Source organism: Astyanax mexicanus, chromosome 6, assembly GCF_023375975.1.
Source record: "Astyanax mexicanus isolate ESR-SI-001 chromosome 6, AstMex3_surface, whole genome shotgun sequence".
In the NCBI taxonomy this organism is placed as follows: Eukaryota; Metazoa; Chordata; class Actinopteri; order Characiformes; family Acestrorhamphidae; genus Astyanax; species Astyanax mexicanus.
The window spans coordinates 7833262-7850028 of NC_064413.1; the positions used below are offsets into that span (position 1 = coordinate 7833262).

The 16767-nt window shown below is 42.9% G+C and overlaps 1 protein-coding gene across 1 annotated transcript in view; it reads right to left on the bottom strand.

The window, feature by feature from the left end:
• The window catches only part of LOC103030813 (protein shisa-7), a 71580-nt gene that overhangs the window by 10903 nt on the left and 43910 nt on the right, over positions 1–16767 (bottom strand). The window contains exons 5-6 of the mRNA XM_007256473.4: positions 13323–13388; positions 12171–12359 (exon numbers count right to left, since the gene is read on the bottom strand). Coding sequence (XP_007256535.2) covers positions 12171–12359; positions 13323–13388 — 255 coding nt within the window. The remainder of the gene's footprint in view (positions 1–12170; positions 12360–13322; positions 13389–16767) is intronic.

Sequence of the window (16767 nt, forward strand, 5' to 3'; positions counted from 1 at the left end):
TTTATAATTTAGCTCAGGGGTGTCCAAACTTTTTTTGTTGGGGGCCAGAAAAAATATATATTTGAAGTCACAGGCCAAAACAAATAATAAAATATATAACTTTAATTAATACTTTTTTCCTGAGTATTTCATTTACACACCATTTTACTTGACTTACTATCTTTATCTTTGACTGTGTTGTGTAAACTAAGAATTTTCAAATTGATGTTTAATTTCATGATGTCTCTTAATATAAAACTCCTTAATTACGGCAACATTTAGACTCTTTGGCCTGTTTTTCTGCGCTAGAAATGCGCACTCTTTCAGCTTTTAGACTCTTTGGCCTGTTTTTCTGCGCTAGAAATGCGCACTCTCTCCGCTTTTAGACTCTTTGGCCTGTTTTTCTGCGATAAAACTGCGCACTCTCTCCGCTTTTAGACTCTTTGGCCTGATTTTCTGCGCTAGAAATGCGCACCCTCTCCGCTTTTAGACTCTTTGGCCCGTTTCTGACACCTAGCGTTCAAACTTTGAATCTCACATTATAAAAACCTGCTTAACAGCGGGCCAACTTTCATTCTATTTCTAAAATACCTCGCGGGCCGCTCCAAAAAAGGAAACGGTCCGCAAATGGCCCGCGGGCCGTAGTTTGGACACCCCTGATTTAGCTCATGGTTCCATATAAAGATTTGTCACTGGTGTTACTGTCACTGGTGTTACTGTCTCTGGTGTTACTGTCTCTGGTGTTACTGTCAGCTGTGTTATTTTTACTGATGTTACTGTCTCTGGTTTATTGTTACTGTCACTATTGTCACTGGTGTTATTTTTATGTGTTACTGTCACCAGTGTTGCTGTGACTGATTTTACTGTCTCTGGTCTCTACTGGTGTTATTTTCAGAGGTGCTACCTTTCTTTCTACCTTTCCTTTACATGATTTAAACAAATGCACACAAATGTAAACAAATATATTATTAAGCTGTCATTTGTGTGTATTTATGCAGCCAAATCATTATGTAAAACATAGTCTATGTTTAAAGGTTAGAAAAAGAAAAAAAAACTTAAGACAGAAATCTGAATGATGATGTAAGAAATTATGTAATTTATGCCTGTAATTATCAGTATTGGCAGACGGCCACCACTAATTGTAATCAATTCCAAGATGGATCTTCAGGTCAATACATCAATAGTTACACAACCCACAGTTATACAAACATCATGAGTGTCAGGCTGAAACCTCATATCTCTAAAGCAGCAGATGTACAGCATAATAATAATAAAAAACTTCTATACTTCTGAAATAATCTGAAATAATATAATAACGGACACAAGATACAGTTTTGTTCTGTTTTAGAAATACAGGGTTTTTCTATATTTTGTACAATGTATTAAATATTTATTATTATTATACAAATTATACAAGTCCTATTTTATATCCTACACACTGTAAACCCACAATATAAATAACCTTAAATAAATTACATCTATTTTAGCTAAAAATGTGATATTTACAAACATTACTCCACTATTTTGAGTTTAGGTGAACTTTTGTGACTACATAAACATTCAAACTGAGATCAGTGTATAATAACTGAGTTTAGTCTTTTGGCAGCTTATTTTCCATTGGCTTCTAGGGCCATTCAATTGCATACACATTTCTGAGACTCACTTTTAGGTACCTAGCTACCCTAGGTATGGTACAGTACATCATATATTATGATTAAAAGCCTGCCATCTATGTTGTAGGCTATATTTCTTTGTTCTTCTAATTTTCTGTGAGTATTTAGAAGCTGTATTTTAGTTCAATTAAACAAAAAAAGAAGACTAAAATACTGTGGCGGCTCTGGGTTGTGTGTGTGGCTGCCTGTAGGCATGTTTCTGTTCTCCTGTGTGCGAGGATGACAGGGGTGGGGCATCTCCCTTGGGAGGGGTTATGCAGAGAGGGTGGGCACCACTCTGGATCTGCCATCTGGGAGACACACAGCTGGGTTGGTGGCCTTTGGGCTATTTGAGCTCTGTGGGTTAATGGTTTTAGCTCTCCTAGTCTTGTTAAAGACTGTAAGTGAGTGGCAAGCCTGTTCAATAAAGGAGCTATTGAGCATTCAGCATGAGTCTCACGGGTCTTCCTTCCTCTTCCACGCCACATTTGGTGTCAGAAGTGACCCTGCTGGAAGATATTGAGCTGCTGGTAGGGGAAATCGAATGGCTGAGGAGGAAGACAGCGGACCAACGGACTAGAGGCAAGGCTCTCCAGCGGAGTGGACTCGGACCTGACGGCGCCAGCGGGCTGTTCGGAGGTCGTGGTCGGGGAGAGGACGACGCGAGCACGGCGGCGCTGGCTCCCAGAGCGGATGGCGCGAGGACGGCTGCGCTGGCTCACAAAGCGGATGGCGCGAGGACAGCGGCGCCGACTCGTGGAACGGACGGCGCGATGATGGCGGCGCAAGCCTCCTGGATGGCGGGCTTGACGGCTCAACCCCTACGACGGCAGCGCTGACTGGACAGCCTTCGAAGCTCAGCTTGAGATCGTGGCGGGCGGTGCGGGCTGGACGGACGCAGAGACGGCAGCCAACCTCTGCCTGGCGCTGCAGGGCGACGCGCTGAGGGTACTGATCGAGCTCCCCGCTGAGTGCCGCTGCGAGCTGCCTGAACTGAGGCGGGCGCTGAGAACACGTTTCAGCCGCCAACCGTCGGAGGCGGCCGCCAGGAACGCTATGCTTACCCTCGGGATCTGCTTCCGGAACTGCCGGACTCAGCGGCTACTTCCTGAGATGCACATTGAATGGAGTGACGGTGAACGCGCTGGTGGACACGGGCTCGTCAGTCTCACTGATACGGCCCGAGCTCGCGACGGAGGTAGCGGGCGAGTTCGTGACTGACAACAGCCAGCGCATCGCTCTCTTCAGTCACCGCGGAGCCTATAGGTCTCCTAGGATTAACGGAGTTGACGATTGATGTTCTGGGTAGGACGCATCAACGACCCGTGCATTCTGGGCAAGGACCTGCTCTCACGCGTCGGAGCTATCATTGACTGTGCACGGGGCTCGGTGCTGGTGACTGGACTCCCCGTAGAGATACGCGACGAGTTAGGGGTAAGTGAACTGGTGGGAGGGAATGTGTGTGATTCGGTGCGTAATACGGTAGAGGGTCCGCTGGATGCGGGGTTGAGTGTAGATCCGATAGAGGAGATGCTGGAGCGCAGTTGTGTGGGTTTATCTGGTCCCCAACAACTCCGTTTGCGCGAACTGATCGGCCGTTTTCGCACGGGTTTCGCTGTGTCTGAGCGTGAGTGTACTAAAACTAACCTTGCGGTTCATTCGATAAACACGGGTGACGCCCAGCCCATCAGGCTGAGGCCGCACCGTCTGGCGTTGGCAAAGCGCGTAGCGGCAGAGCAGTTAGTCCGCGAGATGGCGAGTACGGGCATTATTGAGCCTTCGAGCGGCCCGTGGTTGGCCCCGGTGGTCCTTGCGAAAAAGAAGGATAGAAATTGGCACTTTTGCGTGTATTATCGGCGACTTAACGCTGTCACGAAGCTTGACTCCTACCCGCTCCCCAGGATCGACGATACGCTGGACCAGCTGTCTGGCTCAGCCTGGTTCAGCTCGTTAGACCTGAGGAGCGGATATTGGCAGGTGCCCCTCGCGGCGGGGGATAGGGAGAAAACCGCTTTCTCGCTCGGCTCAGCCCTATGGCATTTCACGGTGCTTCCGTTCGGATTGTGTAACTCGCCCGCTACTTTTGAGCGTCTTATGGAACGTGTTTTATGCAGGGTTCCGCGGTCGTGCTGCGTCGTTTATTTGGATGATGTCTTGGCGCACGGAACCGACTTCGACTCCGCACTGTCTCACCTTGAAATGGTGCTCGGCGCAATTCAGGCGGCTAACCTGACGCTCAATCCGGCAAAGTGTAATCTGCTAAGGCAGCGTGTGAGCTTCCTGGGCCACGTAGTGAGCGGTGCTGGCGTGGAAACCGATCCCAAAAAGACGCAGGCGGTCCGTGACTGGCCCACACCGCGAGACGCAAAAATGGTTCGCAGCTTCGTGGGGCTCGCCTCGTATTACAGGCGGTTTATTAGGGGGTTCGTGGACGTGGCAGCGCTCTGACTAAGCCTAGTGTGAAATTCCGCTGGTCTGACGAGGCGGAGCGGGCATTCGAGGAGCTAAAAAGCCGCCTGTGCAATGCTCCGATTCTAGCGTATCCGAAGGTGTCTGAGAGTTTCATTGTGGATACTGATGCGAGCGACCACGGCCTCGGAGCAGTCCTGTCGCAGGTTCAGGATGGCTCCGAGCGCGTAATAGCGTACTATAGCCGCCGCCTGGACAAGGCGGAGCGCAACTATTGCGTAACGCGCCGGGAACTACTCGCAGTGGTCGAAAGCCTTAAACATTTCCGAGCGTACGTGTATGGGGTGCCCTTTCTGCTGCGCACCGACCACGCCTCGCTACAGTGGCTCATGCGTTTCCGCAAGCCCGGGGGCCAACTCGCGCGCTGGTTGTCTAGACTCCAGGAGTTTCGTTTTGAGGTTGTGCACCGCCCGGGCCGTGGCCACAGTAACGCGGATGCAGTGCGCCGGCCGTGTGTGGCCGCCGACTGCAAACATTGTGCTCGTGCTGAGGAGAAATCTGCTGAGACTGCACGCTGCGCTGCAATCTCCGGGGATGTTACTGGCGCTGTCGGGGTGGCTCAGGTGTCCGTAGAGCAGCTCCGCGATGCGCTACGGGCGGATCGTGAATTATCGTGGGCAGTACACGCGCTCAGTGCGAACGTCACACCGTCGTGGGGGGAGGTGGTGCCGCTGGGCCCGATTGCTAAGGCGTTGCGCTCCAACTGGGCTAGTTTTAGTTTGTCCGACGGCGTGCTGTGCCATACCTGGGAGGATCCGGCGAACGGGCGGCGGGTTTTTCAGGTGGTGGTACCGCGGGCGCTTAGGGGATCGGTCCTACGGGGAGTTCATGGGTCACCTGGGGCTGGGCACTTTGGTGTCACCAAGACTCTGAAGCGCCTGAGGCAACGCTTCTATTGGCCTGGGTGTAGAACCGACGTGGAACTCTTCATGCACTGCTGTGACGTGTGCGCTGCCAAGAAGGGCCCCTCGAGGGCGCCCCGCGCCCCACTTCACCCTTACCAGTGCAGCAGCCCGATGGAGCGGGTGGCCGTGGACGTGCTGGGCCCCTTTCCGGTGACGGACTCTGGAAATCGCTTTGTTCTGGTGGCGATGGACTATTTCACGAAGTGGCCAGAGGCCTACGCGGTGCCGGATCAAGGGGCGGTCACTACTGCGGATATCCTGGTGCGGGAGTTCTTTTGCAGATTCGGGGTTCCGGAAGAACTGCACAGCGACCAGGGGAGAAATTTTGAGTCGGAGGTCATGGCGGAGGTCTGCCGCATCCTGGGAATCCATAAGACCAGGACGACCCCCCTTCATCCGCAGAGTGACGGACTGGTGGAACGTTTTAACCGCATGCTGGCGGCGCAGTTGGCCATGGTTTCGGACAAGAACCAGCGTGACTGGGACAGGCACCTGCCGGTTGTGCTGCTGGCCTGTCGCTCCGCTGTGCAGGAGACAACGGGATTCACGCCGGCTCTGCTTATGTTCGGGCGCGAACTGAGGACGCCGGTCTCCCTGGCTTTTGGGGCGCCTCCTGACGGGGGCGGGTACGCTTCGGACACGCCCACTTTCGTCTCGGACCTTATGTCTTCGCTGGAATTAGCGCACCGTCTAGCACGCTCCAACCAGTCTGCTGCCGGGCAGAAGCAGAAGCGTGCGTACGACACGCGCTGCTTTGGGGACCCGTTGGCGGTGGGGGCGAGGGTTTGGCTATATAACCCTCAGCGGAAGGAGGGACTGTGCCCGAAGCTCCAGTCGGCCTGGGTGGGTCCGTGCTTGGTGCTGTCCAGGCTGGGGGAGGTGGTGTATAAGATCCGGTGGGGCAGACGCACTATGATTGTGCACCGTGATAGGCTGGCCCCCTATAGGCCGAGACTGTCGGACACTGTGGACAGTGGTGCGGAACCTGCCGGCCTTGCACTCGTTGCACTGTTTTGTTGTACACGGGGTTTGTGTTGGGTCGGTGGGGTCGCCGGGACGGCTGACCCTTGGGAGGGGGGCGGCTCTGGGTTGTGTGTGTGGCTGCCTGTAGCCATGTTTCTGTTCTCCTGTGTGCGAGGATGACAGGGGTGGGGCATCTCCCTTGGGAGGGGTTATGCAGAGAGGGTGGGCACCGCTCTGGATCTGCCATCTGGGAGACACACAGCTGGGTTGGTGGCCTTTGGGCTATTTGAGCTCTGTGGCTTAATGGTTTTAGCTCTCCTAGTCTTGTTAAAGACTGTAAGTGAGTGCCAAGTTTAGGTGAACGTTTGTGACCACATATACATAATTTAAACTAAGATCTCTGAGTTTAATGTGTTGGCAGCTTGTTTTCCATTGGCTTCTGGGACCATTTATTGACATACAAAAATTAATATGCATATAAAATGAATATAAAATGTCTAAAGTGCAATGACTGGGCAAAGCAATTGATATAAATATTAAAATGAGGGTTTACGGTGTAATGCTAGCTTAGTTATAATGGTCTTATTTACCATTGCTAAAGTCATTGTACTTGCAGTTGCAGGCAACTGGTTTGCTCATGCACTGGATATAATATTGTAACATGGTTGTTTCATGGTTTTCAGCATAAATGTGTCATAAAATGTGATCTGATCTTTATCCACAAATATAATGTGTCTGTAAAAATAACAAAAAGTATATGATCTTGCAGGTCATTATTAAACACACTTATTCAACATTCAGAGTGTTAGTGGAAAAGATAAGTAAACCCTTAATTTTATTTTTTAAGTAATTCAGTTGTGGACTTCACAACTACAATGATTTGGGTCATTGTCCTGTTGCATCACCCAAGTTCTACAGAGTTTCAGCAAACATACAGACATTCTCACATTATCCTGTAAAATATTTTGATTTAATCTTCCGTGGCCAGGCCCTGATGTAGCACAGAAGTTCAAATCATGATGTTCCCTCTATCATACTTTATGGTTGAAAGTAGGGGTGGGCGATATGGCCCTAAAATAATATCACGATATTTCATGGTATTTTTGCGAAAGCGATACTCTGGACGATATAACAAAAACTGAATTCTTTTTTTTTCCAAGAATACACTACTATACAATATTAATAATGCACTCCATATATATCTATATATCCAGTGCTGCAGTAAAACAAATGATACTGGACAGATATAATTTGTCTCTAGTAGATATTTAATGGGAAATGAAAACAGTGTGAATTTTTGATGATATTTCAGGGTTTAATATCGCTCACGATATTCAAAAATGTTGGCGATATTATTGCGTACGATATGATATGGCACACCTCTTGTTGAAAGGATGCTTTCATGGTGATGTGCTGTGCCTTTTGTATGCCAGATGTAGTGCAGCAATAGTTTGATTTTAGTGGATTTTTTAATTATTTTTTTCTATAATTTTATTTCTGATTTTCCCCCATTTTCTCCCAATTTTAGATATCCAATTGTCCCACCCCTTTGTGCGTCCCCATCACCGGTGACGCCTCGTGCCGCCCAGCTATTTTACATATTTCAGGCATGCAGCAATGTTCTTTTAGTAAGCAGATTTACTAAAAGTTAGAAGCTTCCTTTGTTGGACTCTCTGTTTATTCAAGGTTATACAGACTGTAGAACACATCCTGAACACTCATGATGTTAGACTGTACCAACAATGCCTTCAAATCTCCATTTGTAATTAAGGATTGTTTCTTTACCTCATTGATGAGTCTCCTTTGTGCTCTTTGGGTCATTTTGAACCAAATTTGTACATTTTTTTCACAGAGTAGCCACAGTCCCACATTTACTCCATTTGTAGATTATTTGCTTTACTGTTGAGCAGGGGTATTTAATTAGAATTCAGTATGGTCCAAAATTTCGACAGGCCAAGGTCCGGACCGATTTTTAACTTGTGTTATGATTCAGTGCTATATCCTGTAAGGTTCTTTAAAAGTATCATAAAAATATATATATATATATTATAATAATAATAATACAAATGCCTCTATGGCCAGATTTTGTATACATTCTTAGCCTGTCTCTCTGTCGCGCTCGGCGCGTTTTTTCACGGCCGCATCCCAATTCAACAGCCGGAGCAGCGGGACCGCGACCCTGACAACACGGGTTCGATCCCGCGTGAGGAGCGGTGTGTTTATTTATTTTTTTTTTTTCTTACCGCATCTGCACAGATCTGATTGACTGAAGAGAGCGTTTGGTGATCTTACCCCACACGTGATTGGTCTGTGAGTTTACTGCGTCGCAAAGCAGATGTAGATCATCTAAAAGCTCTTTTTGGTGCGGCATAGCTCACATATGCATATCCTTCTTGTGCTAAACAAACTCAAAAAGTTAAATTTGCTTTACACACCTCCAAACTAGCAAGACTCCACTTGTTTAAGGTTTGATGATTGTTTTCAATGACGAAGACAAGAATGATCACCATTTTTTGTGTTATTATTAGGGGTGTGACGAGACACTAATATCACGAGACGAGACACGATATTGGGTTCACGAGAACGAGACGAGACAATATTTAAAAATAAAATTTTAAAGAAAATGTCAAAAATGAAAACTAGAGTTTTGTTTGACAAAATCATTTAACGCAAATTTAACAGACTGGTTCCTCTCACACATTGATTCTATAAGAAATAGAAATAAGAAAAAGAATGAAAAAAATAAAACTTTTCTAGGTCTTATATAGTGCAAACAATAAGTGCAAACCACAACCAGTCATAATAAGCCTATGGTTTGTGTTTTTTCCCCTAAATCACTTGTAATTTAACTATGCATAACCATAACCAGTCATATTAAGACTATGCTTGAAGTGCAAACAGAGACAGAACTTTTTTTTTTAAATACAGTACAGAACTAAGGGATTAGTACAACTGCCTACAACGCATTGGGGCGCTGCACTAAAGGGGGCGCCAAATGAAAGCCCCATATAAATTTTCTCGCAGGAGAAACAGCCAATCAGCTTGCTGGTTCTGTCATTACTAGCGCTGTGGATCTCCTCCACCCCCTCCCCCCGGGGCGCTAAAACTAGTTGCACTCCTGCTGTGTTGCCAGATCCCGCTTAAAAAGTCCACACTAAATTATTTTTTTTCCCCGTGAGACAGGTTAAAGCTTGACGAGAAATATCGTCACGTTTTAATATCGCGAGATCTCGTGCCACGAGATCTCGTCACACCCCTAGTTATTATTTTAGACATATTATATTTGTCAGTACCCTTGACTTGAATAAAGATCAGATCACATTTTATGACAAATTTATGCAGAAAACAATACAACTCCAAAAGTTTCACATACTTTTTCTTGCCACTGTCTTAAATCAAATGCACTAAAATCTAAAAAAGTATGAAGAAATGCTTTAAAAAGCCAGCCTGCACACGCCACAAATCCCTAGCACTAAATTACCAGCTCACAGGGACGCTATATTACTACAAACTGTACATTAGTGAGCAGTTTAACACTGCAGGTGTTACTTTAACGCTAGCGATTGTGCTGCGAGTGACGAAACACCATCTGTCGGCTTCAGACGATACGTACGTGAATACTTTAGGGTATAGGCTTCAGTGCGCTGAGGCACAGACGCACCACAGCCATGTCTTTAAATACCATGTTGCCCTTTTTTTTTGCCTGTTTCTGTCTGTCTATACTGTCCTCCTTCTTTCTCTCTCTTTTTTTTTCTCTCTCTCTCTCTCTCCATCCAGGCGGTTTACAGAGAGAAGCCTTAAGGCTAGATGCGTCTGTGCTAGAATGAGGTTGCCTTACTGCAATCTGCCCTCATTAAAATGACCTTAACGAACGTTTAGAGTTGCCTGACGTTCTTGTGTAACACTGACACTGCCTTAAACAAAACCCCCATGCGTACAGATATTTTTAAGCAAGGCTGTGCTTAGGGTTAGAGTTATGTCCATTAATTATACCCATAATGCAACAGTGCAGAAGCTGATACACACATTAGCCATAACATTAAAACCACCTGTCCAATATTGGGTAGATCAACATTTGGTTGTATTCACTTTACCTGGCAGCAGTGTTAATGTTATAGTGGATGGATTTATGAGTGAAAATCACCATTTTTGTCATTTTTTAAGGGGTTTTATTTTGTTTGTGGGAATTATGTGTGTGTGTTATATGTGTTTATGTAAATAAATGCGATTAAGTTGATGGTTGCACTTGTGAAACCATATCCTAACTCCCTATTGGTGTTGGATTGGAAGTTGGATAAGGGTCTCCATCAGAAAGTTGGCATTTAATACATGAACCATTTCTTGTTTTACAACCTGTTCTGGTCTCCTGTTGTAATAAATCATGCTCAGAAAATTATCCTAGACTTTGGCAGATTGCTATTTTAACAGTGCAGCTACCTGGACGTGTCCAAATGCTTCTAAGCACAGAAAACTGACCTGCTGGTTTATGTTTTGAGGTGCACGAGCATTTACAGGAACATAAATGTTATTTTATTTAGTATTCTGTTTATTGTTGATGTGAAATTTAGTTTGGGTTTGTGCACTGCTGCTTGTTCTTGTATGTGTAATATTCGGGGATGTATGCATGGCATGTCTGTATTGCCAAGATAGCAATAAACAACTGACTGTTGATGTCTGTCTAGGTTGTTTTCAGTCAGTGCTGCACCTGTGTTTTCCATTGCCAAGAAATTTACCTCAACACACCTCACTTCAATGTCCTTCAGTGTAGATATATATTCACAAGCATAGTTGCTATTTAAACAACGCAGGTGGAAGGTTTAAAATAAACTGTTGGCAAGGAGTAAGATAGCGATGACCATCACAAATGCGTCTTGCACAGGGTGTAAGATAGGACCCTTAGATTCTTACCCTTTCATCTTACCCTGTTTTCATCTTAAACTGACTGTTCATTTGCTGCTTAATACTGTATATATCTACCCTGTTACAGTAGCCATTGGAATTAGACCATCAATGTTATTAACTTCACCCGGCAGCAGTGTTAATGTTATGGATGATTGTCCTTTTATTTCTATATCGCTAAATGATGAACAGACCATTACAAATAGACTTGTGATGGGTCCACTGGTGGAGTGTTCCTCACCCTCTTGGGCCCAATTCCATTTTACCGTTAAGCCCTACCCCTTACCCCTACCCCTTTGTTTTGCGTGTGCACAAACAGGGGTAGGGGTGTCCCGATTCTTGTTAGGCTGGAGGGGTAGGGGGAAGGGATAGTGTTTGTTAGCCCTTCATAGGGATATTTTTCAGATGCACACTTCAAACCGAGGGTTATGAGAATAACTGTTAAGAAACCAGATCAAAGTGACGATTAGCACTATATTACCACAGTTTAATGTGTAGTTTGAATGTTTTATGGCTAAATTTTTCATAACACGCATAAAAAGGTCGCTAGTAGTTTGTCTCAGAAGGTAGCTTGCTAGCTAACTTTGCCTTTCCACCTTAAATGGTGCAACAGACGGCAGGTCCTGCAGCACTTAAGGTGGAACGGAAAAACAAAGTAAAACAAAAGCTATTTAAAGCTAATTTCAACTACCCATCACAGAGAAAATAAGAAATGGACAATAATTATTCATTTCTGCACCATCTCCCCTCTTTCTGAAGACCTACAATGCCCTAAAATTAGCAAGTTAACCAGAAACTAGGTAGGTTACTCAACTTTAGCAAACCGAGGGGGAGGGTTACACTCAGAAACAAGGGGTAGAGGTAAGTGGTAGAGCCAAGGGGTGAAAAGGGATTGGGTCTTGGTGTTGGGTTGGAGGGTGAATAAGGGTCTCCTGTTACTAAATTAAATTAAATGCTGTGTTATAGCTACCTTATTTTATTATTTCTTTTTTTTACATGTACATTAATATAATATAATATACATATCACCTTTAAGAGTTGTTTTACCTTAGTAAGTACATTTGTTAACACTGATGAGTTAATATAGGACTCCATACAATCTCTTGTGTTATTTTAACACTGTAATGAGTGGGATTTTGTTACCATGAGTTGAATTTAACACTCTTATTTTGTACTGCTCTGTATTGGGCACAATGGCCTCAGGATCAAATATGGCTACCCTGAAGCATTCTGTTCTATTGGTCCATGTTGTTCTATGATGCATGGCACCTGGATTAAAGTGAAGATGGTTGTGGAGACTCACCGAGACGTTTGAGGGAAGAGTATCTGTTCATTTCGGGCTTCATGGCGGCTTCGTAGGATGGAGGCAGCTGGGCCAGGTTGTGGAGGGAATGGTGGAAGGACGGCTGGGGCTTCATGGCGTTTGTGTGCTTACTCGGTTTCAGTGTCCCGCCTGTGACCATCTGCATGTTGTTCATACGAGGAGCGTGCTCTGTGAAAAAAAACACATAGAAAAGAGAATTACACACACACATACACATATATACAAATATACATACATTATATTGCCAATTATCCGCTCATAGATGGAGCTGCTTGGGTTCAGTGATTTGGATAGATGAGTAAATATGTTAGGTTATATAGTGTATACTGTATATACAGTCATATACAAAAGATTATGCACATCTGTTGAAGTGGTCCTGTTGTAGTCAAAAATTAAACAATCCTTACCAGGTAAAAAAACTTAAAGGAGAAATGTAGTGTGAAATGGATTTGGAGTGTACTGAAACATGATAACAAGTACAAACTTTTGTTGAATAGTCCACCTCAGTTCTTCCCCAGCATTCTGAAATACAGCACTTTTAGCTGATGCTGCCAAAAGGCTTACAAAGCTAGCAATAGGGGCAAATTGTTGCCCATGCAAAGAAATGGCTATTTTTACACCATTATCAAACTTAAAGTAGCTCCAAACTTCATTAGCAGAATTCTGAGGGCCCTGATATTTAAAAAGAGGGACTAAGAGCTTTGAAAGTGCACAGCTAGTTTATTAAAAAACACTCAAGGTATTGTGTGTATAAACAGTGTTTATAACTAGAAGTGCCTCATTTTAAATGTCAGGGCTCTCAGAATTCTACCAATAAAGTGTGGAGCTACTTTAAGCACATTTTGTTTGGTGGCAACTTTTTTTTTTTGGCCGAGCAGTGTATGTGAATATGTGATGTCTAAGTGTCTAAGTGATGTTGGGCTCATGGGTTTCTTGAAAGGTATATGCAATGTAAGTGTCACATATTATTTTGTGTTTATTTAATTTAATAATATAAAATACTGCATGGAATGATGAGTCCTTGAACAGTAGTATGTATCATCATCTTTGTATATCATCATTAAAAGGAATGTATTATTATTTTTTTTTTTTAGAAATTGCAATGGCCTTAAGAGTCATGTGTTGACTTACCAATAGTGGCGGTGTGCTTGGGGCTGGACCCTGTAGTATGGATGAAGTTGTGCTGCAGATTTCCCACTGAAAACACAATAATTACACATGAATTAGTAAATTTTAAACCAGGCATACATAGATTGATTTTCTTAATCAGGTGCGTTGTGGAGAGTCTGCGATTCATATGCTCACACTATACGTTCTGACTGACATGCTGCGACACAGGGACTCATACTGCATGTCAAAAGCAGCAAACTTGTGCCCTGTTGTGCGCTGAAATTCCATGTAAAAAAAAGACAAGTACATGGACTCACAGGTGGCTGAGATGATGTGGACTCTATGGTTTGTTCATTTTACAGTGGGAATTGGAGGTATGCTGCTACTTCAGTGGATTGGATTTTTTCTGATTAATTGAAAATCTAGTATGTAGATGGATGATAAGAAGGGTTTTTGTGACCTGCTGCAAATATCATTTGAGGACTTCCAGTATCTCCTCGAAAACGTTTCTCCATACATCCAGAAGCAAGGAAGGTTTTTTAAAGGGGTATATTTGCAATGAATTTTGAGAAAACAGGTTGTGACGAAGTCAGCTTACAAGTAGCCAAAATGTCTGGCATGGCGCCGAGTGGTCCAGCGGTCTAAAGGGCTGCCACTATGAGCAGGAGGTCGCAGGTTCCAACCCCAGCGTCAGAGGGAGCAAAATTGGCCCTGCTCCCTCTGGGTGGGTAGATGGCGCTCTCTCCCCACATCACTCCTACGGTGATGTCCACAGCACAGGGCGTCTGTGAGCTGATGTATCAGAACCGAGCCGCTGCGCTTTCCTCCAAGCGCGCTGGCTGCTCGGCAATGCTGCATCAGCAGCAGCTCGAAAAGAAGCGGTGGCTGACTTCACATGTATAGGAGGAAGCATGTGCTAGTCTTCACCCTCCTGGTGTGTTGGGGCATCACTAGTGATAGGGGGAGTCCTAGTGAGTGGGTTGGGTAATTGGCCGTGTAAATTGGGGAGAAAATGGGAAAAAATTGAAATAAAATTAAACAAAATGTCTGGCATGTCAGAACTGACAGATTGCTCGCAGCTTATTTGGGCAGTTAATTGGACATTGCTTCACCTCACACTGCACAAAAAAAAAAAATCACAATGAAACAAAAATTCAACTAGATCATAAAATTCAGTTGCATCCGTTTTGCCCCCCCAAGTGCAATGCGAGCAAATACTATTTTTTAAATGATCTCTGGAAAAATCTTCGAACCAATCACGACAACGCAAGATATTTTCTTGCTTATTTCTGATTGGCTCTTTGAGTCATATAAAAGCAGCAGACTGTTAGGAGAAGTTCATTTAAAGACATTCTGGTTCAGTACAACAGGTCCTGTCAGTGTGAATATGTGAAGCAGGGATATATTAGAGCAAATTAAACACTTCTTTCAGTTTAAACTTTGACTTCCACAAGGTAACGTTTGCTAAACTGTAGTGATTTGTTGCTCAGTGTTACTAGCTTGTAACCCTTTTGTTACTTGCTGTTTGTGAAGCAAGCTACTAACTTGGTTAGTAGCAGCTAATCACTCCAGACTTAACTTGATATGAAAATACACCGTAGGAAACCCTTTAAAGCGTTGTTTTGAACAGTTGGATAGCATGACTGGAACAATCTGATCTTCATTAGGAAGCCAAAAGGCTTTTTATTATTAATTTTAGAAATACATTTCCTAAAATCATATATTGCTATGCTATTCTGAAGCTAATGCTAATGCTAAAGTTCCAGCCCCTGAATGTCTATGTGTGTTGTAGTTCCATAATTTTGAGTTATTTAAAAAGCTCCACAGGCTTGTGCCGAGCATATGCCACGAGACTCCCGGGCACCAACATGCAGATCACTGTCCCAAACTGTCCCATCACCCCGGGTCAAACACTGCAGCTGTGATGCCTGAAATCACATGAGCATCACCACCATCGTCCTGCTCCTCCTCAATCAAAGCAGCAAAGAACACACAGCTTCACTTTACAGATATAGTGTTATATTATATATGTAAAGCTCTGCATCATCTATAATAGATACTTACTAATACTAATTAAGAGTACACAGTAAATAAATCATAAAAATAGATACACAGTAATTTATATTAGTTACTTAAAAATCATTGGGGTAATACTGAATAATTCATGGTGAATGATAAATTAATTATTGGTAGATCTTAAATACATCTTAGTGGATATTAAATAATTCATAGAGAATTCTTACAAATTCAGAGTAGATAATAGTGAATAAGACATGCAGACATGAATAGTAAATATTTAATTATTTATAGTAGTTATAAAATAATTTATAGTATATAATAAATAATTCATAGCAGTAAACAATTTATAATAAATACCAAAATATAGTAATAAGAATTAAATAGTAATTTATAGCAGCTATCTGAAAATTAGTGCTGTCAACATTAACATGTTAACGCATGCAGTAAACTTTAACACGTTAACTAAAGTTTTAAACACAAATTAATAACATGACAAAATTGACAGAGCCTGGTGATGCATTATCAGTTTAATTTATAGATATAACACAGCAGCACTTAGTGTTGAGTTCAGAATGTAGATTACCCTTTTTTATGCTGTTGAGTGTGGAATATGGAGCTACACTACTGTTTATTGTCTCCATTAAACCTCCTAGTTAAACTTATTAACACTATTCTAGTTTAAAAAGCATCAAAACTACCCTGAGATATTATAATACAGTAAAACTACCCTGAGATATTATAATACAGTAAAACTACCCTGAGATATTATAATACAGTACAAAAAGGATCTGGTCTTACAGGTGTAAATCATAGTACACCATTATTTTTGCCCCCTTCCCAAACATACAGCATTTAAAACATGTATTTTATCTATGATTTAGTTACAGAATATTGTTGTTAATATTACAATTATTTTAAGTGATTGGCACTAATAATACAAATCTAAGTGTCTCTAACACTGATTCTTATATTCACATTTAAATACTCAGTATAAAAAAGCTTAGTCTTAAGGAAGAAAAAGTGTAAATAATTGTAATTAATCACAGAATTCTTTTGTGATTCATTTTTATAATGTCTTTTATCGATTGACACCACTACTAAAAATTCAAGAGTACATACTCAATAAATTATAGTATATGCCTAACAATTCATAGTGGTTACTGAATAATTCATAATTTGCGTAATACTTAAAAAATTAGAGTAGAGAAAGTAATTTGTGAATAATTCATAGTAGACACCTAAAATATCAAGAGCAGATATTACATAACGTATAATAGATACCAAATAATTCATTGTGGTTACTGAATAATTCATTATTTTAATAATACTTAAAAATCCAGAGTAGATACTGAATCATTTATAGAAGTTTATGAATAATTCACAGTAGACACCTAACAATTCAAGAATAGATATTCAATATTTATAGTAGATACCAAATAATTCATAG